The sequence below is a fragment of the Lactuca virosa genome, chromosome 9 (genome assembly GCF_052849685.1).
Source record: "Lactuca virosa cultivar CGN04683 chromosome 9, Lactuca_virosa_CGN04683_v6, whole genome shotgun sequence".
NCBI lineage: Eukaryota > Viridiplantae > Streptophyta > Magnoliopsida > Asterales > Asteraceae > Lactuca > Lactuca virosa.
In genome coordinates this window covers 232,887,029-232,896,812 of record NC_136434.1, presented here as the reverse complement: position 1 = coordinate 232,896,812, position 9,784 = coordinate 232,887,029, and the positions used below count along the sequence as shown (strand labels likewise).

The following is a 9,784-nucleotide window of genomic DNA, read 5'->3' as shown; positions in this document are numbered from 1 at the left end:
GTACTGTCATTCTGGGGTGTCGACCTACCCGTACGGCCATTCTGGGGTGCGGACCTACCCATGCGGCCATTCTGGGGCGCCGTCCTACCCGTGTCAAGCCATTCTGGGGTGCTGACCTACCCATGTCGAGCCATTCTGGGGTGCTGAATACCCTTCGGTCCTAACAACCGAACCTCGGGGACTATTTCACCCCTACTACTACTATCGCATATATCATAGCATAATCTACTGTCAGACATATCTGGGGTGTCCGACCTACCCTTCGGTCCTAACAACTGAATCTCGGGGTCTATTCCCCCTCCTACTACCTCTAGCTCATGTAACATATCATGCTAGCAGCTAAACATATCATAACATACCGTTAGGCATATCTGGGGTGCCTAACCTACCCTTCGGTCCTAACAACCGAACTCTATCATTATCACATATCATATCAAGCTAGCATATAACATATCAGGTAGTAGCAACACAGATGGATATCACAAAGACAAACATCTATCATACGATCCCTACTGGTGGGCCGGTATTGTGGCCGTAGACCCACCGTTACCGGAAGGTAACTCACCTCGTAGTAGCTGCTGATCTGTGCGGGAATCCTCTGACTGCTGCCGCTGCTGCTCCGGAAATCCTCCGGCTATAATTCCCACAAAACACTTAGTCATACACTGCTAACTGTCCTTAGGGTAAAATGACCATTTTACCCCTGACCAAGTCAAAGTCAAAGTCAACTTCCAGTTGACCTGACTCGCCGAGTTGGCTTGCCAACTCGCCGAGTCCCTATCCTTCCTTTTGTCCTTATACCCGTCTCTACTCGTCGAGTTAGGCGATGACTCGACGAGTTTTCCTTCTAATTGAACATCGACATGAAAACTCATCCGACTCGCCGAGTTGATGAACAACTCGTCGAGTTCACCTTCATCTAATGAACAAGTTCTGTCCTCGACTCGCCGAGTTGATGAACAACTCGTCGAGTTCATCTTCATCCTTAAGAAGATTGCCTTGGACTCGTCGAGTCTGTTCGTGCACTTGCCGAGTCCCATGAATTCCAGAACCATAGCTTAGTCCAGAACGTTGGGTCACTTCCCGGGACTCCCTAAAACCTTTCCACACTCAACTGGGTCCTTTTGACCCTCAACTGATATGGGACAGAACCCCAGGACTCGCCGAGTCCAAGAATGGACTCGTCGAGTTGGTCACATCCTCTCACTAAATCTTCGATTTCTGATGTACAACCCTTGATCAAAAGATAGATCTATGCTTCTACAATCGATCTAGCACGTAAAGTTACAACCTTTACGTTCTTGCATGGGACTTTGAGCTCAAAAGGTCCTAAAACAAGCTCTCACAATGCATGGGGCCTTCTTTGAGTGCAAAAGCCACTCCTTTCTGCCTTGTAACCCCTCTAAGGACCTAGATCCGAAACATCAACCCCAAACCATGCTTGCAATCATGGTTGGTGACCAAAATGGCTTAGAAAAGCCCTAGAACTCCACAAAATGGGATCTATCAAAAGAACAAACAACGTATAGACTTTATACCTTCTGTAGACTGCAAATGATGCTCAAAATCGGATCCTTCTAGCCTCCTCTTGATCCTTCAAGCTTTTCCTTCCTTCCTTGGGTCACAAAAGCACCAAAATCACTCCAAATGCCTTAGATTGCTTCAATAACGGCTAGGGTTTCAATGAGAGGTGTTTGGGAGCATAAAGGGGCGATGGAGGCTGCATAAGGTCGTTTAAACAGGGTGCAAACCCTTGGATTAGGGTTTTTGTCCAGACAGTATCTACTCGCCGAGTCCGGGACCCGACTCGCCGAGTACATCACTTAAATCTCGCGTCCCGTCCCGCTTCTACTCGGCGAGTTGGTCCCTCAACTCGCCGAGTCCAAGGCCAAAAATGCAGAATACTTAGAAAGAAATACGTACCAAGAACCAGGTGCTACACCAATCTTGGGTATTGCAAAACCACCCAATCTTGGGTATTGCAAAACCACATATTACGGGATAGCGCATATATGGTATAGATTCTGATTATGATTGTGCCTTGGCTTCTCTTCGTAACAAGCTTCGGGATATTAACCTAAGCAGTTTTACTACTAACGACACCCCCTAAATCCCAGAAGACACCGACGAGTGCCATTTTTCGTAAAATTGTCCAAGATATGGAAGTGCATCTCGACATGACGGCTCGGCAGAAAGCGGTTTTCCAATGCTTACGTGCACCACATGCTCAATATTTTCTTCTAGCTATCCCTATAGATGGGTTTGGCCAACATATGTCTCATGTGGAGTAGCGCACTATCCTCAAATATCGATTTATGATTCCAATATTCCCAGCTGACGAGATATGTCTATTGTGTCGCAAGGCATGTTTGGACTCTTTTGGAGAGCATGCGGTTCACTGTAAAGAACTCCCGGGGTTCAAATACAGGCACGATATGGTTAATGATATTTTGTTTGATATATTTAAGCGTGCCGGGGTTTCCGCTAAGAAAGAGACGCCTGTGAATTTCTTGACTGACCCGACAGAAGGAAGGTCAACCCTTAGACCGACTGACGTTTTGATTTTTGGATGGTTCGAAGGGAAACACGCATGTTTGGACCTTACAGGGGTATCCATTCTTATGAGCTTGAGGGTTGGGGTTTCACGGCGGGGCATGCTGTTTTAAAAGCTGCTACAGACAAAGTCACCAAACATGAGAAATCGTGCATGGAAAATCAACACAAGTTCATACCATTTGCATTTGATACGTTTGGTTTCCTCGCGTCGGATGCGGTGAAGCTTCTTAATAAAGTACAACGGATCATGTATAACAATGTTATATCTCCTAGATCTATGGATGTAGTCTTCAAAAAAATTAACTTTACCATACAAAAGGCTTAGCGGCGCAGCTTGTTGCCTGTTTGCCATCTCACTCGTTGTACGATGATAATTAAATTAATGAAAAGTATTGATTATTTAAAAAAATAAAGACCAATTCTATAATTGAGTATTTAATATAATATAATGTCTCAATAATCAATATGTTTAATGTTACCCTAATTTGACGTTTTGTAACTTAAGTCTCTTTGGCAAATAAGATAAGTTAGAGCATTATATATGTAAAAATACAAATTAGAAGGAGAAAAAAGTTAAAAAAACAAAAGTGTATGGGTAAAAATTCACTAACATTGATTTTCACAAAGATTCGAAGCGTGGCTCACGTAAATACAACATTAAAAGGCGATGAAAAAGAATCGAATCCTTGGCTTTACCCCGGCAAAAAACATAAAATTGCCTCTCATTCTCTTTCTCTTTCTTTTTCCCACTGACGCTTACGTTTTAAACTAAATATACACTTCGATTCTATAAAGTAGCTAGATTTAGAAACAAAATTTCGTACATTTGGATATTTATTTACACACGATTCTATAAAACATCATAAAATATTGTGGGAAGAGTACAGATTTGAGAATGACGAATCGATTATGCGAATGGGTTTTGATATCATCGATTGGATTTGGTGTTTTTGGGAATTTGGTGTGTGGATATGTGTTTGATGAAACTGAATACCATTTCAATACGACTGAAGCTCTTTCATTATTAGAAGCCTCTTCAGCCGCCGCCGCTCCTAAACCGCTGCTTGTCGGCCTCACTCTTATTCCCGGAGCTGCTGCTAAAGGCGCCGGTAATTAACCCTTTCTATCCATTTTGAGTTTTCCTTTTGTTTATTATCAATGGGTTTTCGCTAGATTTCGATGTGCATTTTGTGTGGGTTTTCTTTTGTTTTAATTCGCGAGATGTTTATTATGAGAATCTTCAAGATTTGATGAACCCATGTGAAACCAATTCTTAGATTTGCAGATTTGATTAAATTTGATGTTTTCTTGTTTTCTTGATTTGCGGATTTGGGTGTTTGGGGTTTATGTTTTCTTGATTGTATTCAAGAACAGCCCTCACTCCGCCGCTCTTTGTGCTGCTATTATTAGTAGTTTTACAATTAGTTCACTGGTTTTTAGATACACATTTTCTTTTTGTGTCATACAATTTGCTTGATTTTGTCAATAAGATTTAATTAATTGGTGATTAAATGTTTCTTTTTCAACATATCGGTCATCTTTTCAACTTGTACCTTCATCCCAAAAAATAAGACAAAAAAATCAATCATAATTTTTCTATAAAGGTTAATACTTTATCATTACTTATCATTATTTTCGCTTGATTTCTGGTCATGAGATTTTTGTGATTTTTCTTCTCAATATATTGCACTTGTTTATTGAGTTACATCCTAGTAGTTTCCAGATTCAGATTTGATGTCAATATTTATAGTTTTCCACCCGAAAATGTTTTTATTTCTGTAAAGTTTAGTACTTTATCACTTCCTGTCATTTTTGGTTTGATTTCTATTCATGAGACATATGATTCTTGTTTTTTTTTTTTCTCAATATCGTACTCTTTTTTACAGTTTGCACCCCTCAATTCCAAAAAACCCAGAAAAAAAAATTCACTTTTAATTATTGAATTTCATCTAAGAAGTTTCACGATTCAAACTTGAAGTAAATATTTTAAGTTATCCACCGACAAAATGCGCTATTGCAAAAAAGTTTAGTACTTTTCTCATTTATGCGCCATGAGATTCTTGTGGTTTTTCTTCTCATCATCATGCTCTTCTGTCGACAAAAAAAAAATTTATAAATTTTAATTATTGAATTTCATCCAAGTAGTTCAAGATTTTAAATTTTATGCACGTATTTTTTATTTTTCTAACCCCACAACGTTTTATTTCTATAAAGTTCAATACTTTATCACTAGTTGTCATTTTATTCCATGGGTCATGAGAATGAGATTCTTGTTGTTTTACATATGTATATATCTAGTAATTAGTTAGTAAGTGGGATACTTTTAGAGATTCTTATCCTGTGTTTCGCTCTCTACAGTATGTTTGGATGGAACATTACCTGGGTATCATTTGCATCGTGGATTTGAATCTGGAGCGAACAGTTGGCTCATTCAATTGGAGGTTTGCGACAGCTAAATGGATAATGACACCCATCAATTTATATTTAATTACGTGTTATTTATTTTCTTCCACGATTTAAATACCTTTAATTATTCATCCTATCCTCCATGTGCTTGTCTTTAGTATCCATATATCCACTCATAAAGTCATAATTATTACTACTATCACGTTTTCTAAAAAATATCATTGATACTCTTTCTTTTTTTACTTTAATAGGCTTACTAGGTGTTTGGAATTTCATTTTGAACTTTAAAATGACTTTTAGGTAAAAGGATTTATTGACTTATGTTGGTGAGAAAATGAGTTTTTTAAAAAGTGTTTGAATTAGCTTTTGTGGTGGTGAAAAGTCATTAAGTTAATAATAAGTTGTATTTTTAAAAAGTGTTTGTGTTAGCTTATTGAATTATTGAATTTTTTAAAAGTCAGTACGTCAATAAGTTGTTATTAATCGGGATAGACTTTATTATGATAAACCATATGTGGGTGTTTTTTTTTATACTTAATGCAGAAAGAACGTATTACTAGTCGTAGAAAAAAAGAAAGAAACATGATGTGATACTTGATACTTTAATATGAAATCTCATTTTTTTTATTCCTAAATTTATTTAATTAAGCATCATATTACAGGGTGGAGGATGGTGTAACACTATTAGATCGTGTGTTTACCGAAAAACAACAAGACGTGGATCCTCAAATCTTTTTGAAAAACAATTGGCCTTCACTGGAATTCTAAGCAATAAGGCTGAAGAAAATCCAGGTTTCCTCTCATTGCTTCATCGATTTAGAAACTTGTAATGAGAATTTATCTTTTTTTTTTTTTTGCCATATATTCATCTTAATTCAACTTTGCGTTTCTTTTTCAGATTTTTTCAATTGGAATCGAGTAAAGGTCCGTTATTGTGATGGTGCCTCTTTTGCCGGCGATTCAGAAGACAAGGTGGGTATCCGTGTCCTTCACACAGTGTGAGGCACAATGAGTTGTGTAACGGCGATGATGGGCCTGATACATATTGTATCAGACCCAAAATGTGTCGGACACTTTTGTGCCCGACACATAACGTGTCACAATATACATAGCGTATAATGTGACACTTGTTATTGTTTTACAAGTTGCTTAATGACGTTTATATATTGGTAACAGGCTCATAATCTGCAATTTAGAGGACAAAAAATTTGGTTGGCAGCAATGGAAGAATTGATGTCAAAGGGGATGAGGAATGCTGATCAAGTAATTTTTTTTATCAATTATTTATTTAGTTATTTTCACAATAAAGATTTCTTCGCGATAATATATATGAATTTCAGGCGCTTCTCTCTGGGTGCTCAGCTGGTGGTTTGGCATCTATTTTACATTGTGACGAGTTCCATTCTTTATTCTCTGGAAGCACTAAAGTCAAGTGTCTGGCTGATGCCGGGATGTTCATGGACGCGTAAGATTTATAGTTTTATCTTGCGTTTGTGACACCAGACCAGACTGGACTGGACAGACTTTCTAGGGCTATTTTTCTATGACAGAAAGGGCATTCATGTCTTTTGTACAAAAATTGCTTTTTTTTTTCTTTCATTAAATTGAGTTGTAGTAGAAGTCCAATTGATACCGGATGTAGCACATGGCCACTTGTTCTGTCATGTCATGTCATGTGTCCTTACTGGTGTACGATTTTCTTTTTATATAATTTTTTATTTGTTTTTTTTTTTTTAAATTAGGGTTGATGTATCGGGGGGACATACACTAAGGAACATGTATGAAGGTGTTGTTACCTTACAGGTAATTTAAATCACTTAAAAAAAATATTACATTTTGTTAAAACTAAAATATATGAAACATGGCTTATGAACTTTCAACAGGGTGTTGCTAAAAACTTGTCACCAACTTGCCTCAACCAACTCAATCCGACTTCGGTAAGTATTCTAGTTCCTGTGTTTGATGGAATCGGCGATTCCATTCTGTTCTTACACTCGGTTTTGGATTCCAGTGTTTCTTCCCTCAACATGTAGTTCCGAATATCAAGACACCTATGTTTATTCTCAATGCGGCCTATGATTCTTGGCAGGTAAATATTATCATTATTTTTTTTAAATCTAGTCTAGGGATTATTTTAATTATTAAAACCAATGAACGTTAGATAATAAATGATTACACATATTAAAAACTTGATTAAACCAAATAAGATTATCATTATTTTTTTTAAAGAAAATACTGTTGTAATTTAATAAAAACATGAATTTTTTTATAGGTTTAATCTTATAAAAGATCTTATATTTTGTGTTTTTTCCGGATTAAACCTCATCTTTATTTTTTTTTCATGAAAAAGACCATATATTTTTTCATTTTTTCTGAAAAAACCCTCAACTGTCTTTTTTTTCTGAAAAAAACCTCAACTTTGTCTTTTTTATTTTTTTTTTCTGAAAAAAACCCTAAACCTTCTAAATGTTTTCAAATAAACCCTCAACTTTTCTAGTTTTTCCTGAAAAACCCCTCACATTTTACAATTTTTTTAGAGAAAAATGACTAAAGGGGCCAGATCGGAAAAAACTGAAAAAATGCAAAGTCTTTTTCATGAAAAAAATAAAGTTGAGGTTTAATCCGGAAAAAACACAAAATATAAGGTCTTTTATGAGATTAATCCTTTTTTATAAGCACTAAAATCACATAAATAAAATGGATTATATGGCTTTATTTTCATCTTATTCCAGATGGAAGAAAAAAGAACACCCCTCACTGATAAATGAATATTTAATATAAAAGAAGTAAAAACATTTTAAAGATGGTCTATTCCATTTCATCATGCAAAACAAAAGTCTTTTTTTTTTTTTTAAATTCAAATGGAATGAGCCATTTTTATTCTCAGGTTCTCTCCAGTTTATCAGCTCCATCAGCTGATCCAAGTGGTGTTTGGAAGGCGTGTCAAAAGAACCCTGGAAACTGTTCACCATCTCAGATGAATTACCTTCAAGGTACAATACAAACCTTTTTTACAAATATCATGAGCTTCATTAAATATATAATTGGTTGACTAATGTATCTATTCTCTCTTCTACCCTTTGACCAGATTTCAGAAACCAGATGTTGGATGCACTTAAAGGCTTCTCAAAGTCCACACAAAATGGATTGTTTGTAAATTCATGTTTTGCTCATTGCCAGACAGAAAGGCAAGATACATGGTTTGCAGATGATTCTCCTGTTATTAACAACAAGGTATATAGGGCTATTTTTGTCATTTTACATAGATGAGTGATCTACATGTCCCATCCTTTTAAGTGAAAAAAAAAATTACAATTTTTGAGTCTCTCAGTCCGATTAATGTTGGAACACATTACTACAACCACTTTTGTCATGTCCTCAAATTGCACTTTTTGGTAAACCACAGGGACCAATTTTGCAATTTACTCTAAAAAGATAAATGCAAGAAAGAGCAATGTAGTTTTTAATTATTTTATTATACCATTGTACTTTCAGCTCTTTTTACAACATCACACATCCACATTAAACTTTGATAAATCTACCGAATTTTCACAATGGGCAACATGCTATCTTTTAAATGGTTTTCACATTGTATAGTTAGTAGGGCAAAATGCAAAATAACACAACCATTTATCTATCAACATTCAAAAAAACCCTTATATTTTGTTTATATGCAGAAAAACCCTTACATTTTCAGTTACCTTTCAGATTAACCCAAATATATGTTTTTCCAAAGAAATTAGGGGTTGTTTTGTGACATGACATTTATCTTGTTCGTTTTTAGGTTGACATGGAAAAAAAATAGGCAATGTCGCTTTTTTTTTTTTGTTTCCATGTTAACCTAAAAACAAAAATATATAAATGTTATGTCACAAAACAATAAAAAATTTCTTTAAAAAAACGGATACTTAGGTTAATGTGAAAGGTAACTGAAAATGTAAGCGTTTTTTTGGATATAAACAAACTGTAAAGGTTTTTCTGAATGCTGATAGATAAACGGTTGTGTTTTTCTGTATTTTGCCCATTTCTTTAAATTACAAAATGCCCTAATAAGAAATAATTTGAAACACTTGAATCTTTAAAGCATGATGAGTTGAAAGTTTAGACATAGATAAGATGCTAATCTTGAAATGCCATGCAGGCGATAGCATTGGCTGTGGGAGACTGGTTTTTTGATCGATCAAGTGTGAAGGAAACAGACTGCCCGTATCCATGTGACAAAAGTTGTCACAATCTTCTATTTAGATGATAATGCTAGAATCTAAGACATGTCTTTATTTGTTATTTGTTCAAGATTTATGGTATGAAATTATGAATGAAGATGAAGAACAACCTGAGACATGAATAAACTACAATCCCTACTTTCTGGCAAAGAAGAAGTGGGGGGTGTTATTATATATTCAAATATTTGTTTTGTGAGAGTAATGCATTATGCAAAGCATATCATTGATTATTGACTTCTTGTTATTTATATATGGTACTCTTTATATGGTATTGTCTTTCGTTTTCATTCTGTTCAATGACTTTGGGAAACTGTTATAAAAAGATTGACCAGATTTCTTGATAATGTCATTGTATTTGCATGAGATTTCTTGATATTTAATGTTTTATCTCCAAAAAAATCCATAATTATCAATCTTACTTTCTTTATTGTTTACGTGTGTGCATGACTTACATCACAAACTTCGCCACAATCTTGTAATGGGAGTTTGGAAAATATGGTAATGTGGCGGATGAAAACATGTCGCCATGAATGAGAATGAGGTTGGTAAACAAATATTTCAGGTGGATTTGAAGATGAACGATGGGGTATATGAAGTTC

At 35.7% G+C, this 9,784-nt stretch overlaps 1 protein-coding gene across 1 annotated transcript; it reads left to right on the top strand.

Annotated features, from left to right (window-relative positions):
• The first annotated feature begins 3,232 nt into the window (after positions 1-3,232).
• On the top strand, positions 3,233-9,415 carry LOC145136350 (pectin acetylesterase 10-like). Its single transcript, XM_079070480.1, has 12 exons — positions 3,233-3,665; positions 4,915-4,997; positions 5,625-5,754; positions 5,861-5,934; positions 6,139-6,225; positions 6,303-6,427; positions 6,705-6,765; positions 6,846-6,899; positions 6,974-7,051; positions 7,850-7,955; positions 8,051-8,196; positions 9,104-9,415. The coding sequence occupies exons 1-12, from the start codon at positions 3,452-3,454 to the stop codon at positions 9,209-9,211; spliced, it is 1,266 nt and encodes a 421-aa protein (XP_078926606.1). The 5' UTR covers positions 3,233-3,451; the 3' UTR covers positions 9,212-9,415.
• Positions 9,416-9,784: the final 369 nt, after the last annotated feature.

Bases quoted from the DNA above. Each gene is read 5' to 3' on its own strand.
- LOC145136350 (XM_079070480.1), top strand. From the start codon at position 3,452: ATGACGAATCGATTATGCGAATGGGTTTTGATATCATCGATTGGATTT. The intron at 5,755-5,860 runs GTTTCCTCTCAT...TTTCTTTTTCAG, and splicing joins TAAGGCTGAAGAAAATCCAG to ATTTTTTCAATTGGAATCGA. The intron at 7,052-7,849 runs GTAAATATTATC...TTTTATTCTCAG, and splicing joins CGGCCTATGATTCTTGGCAG to GTTCTCTCCAGTTTATCAGC.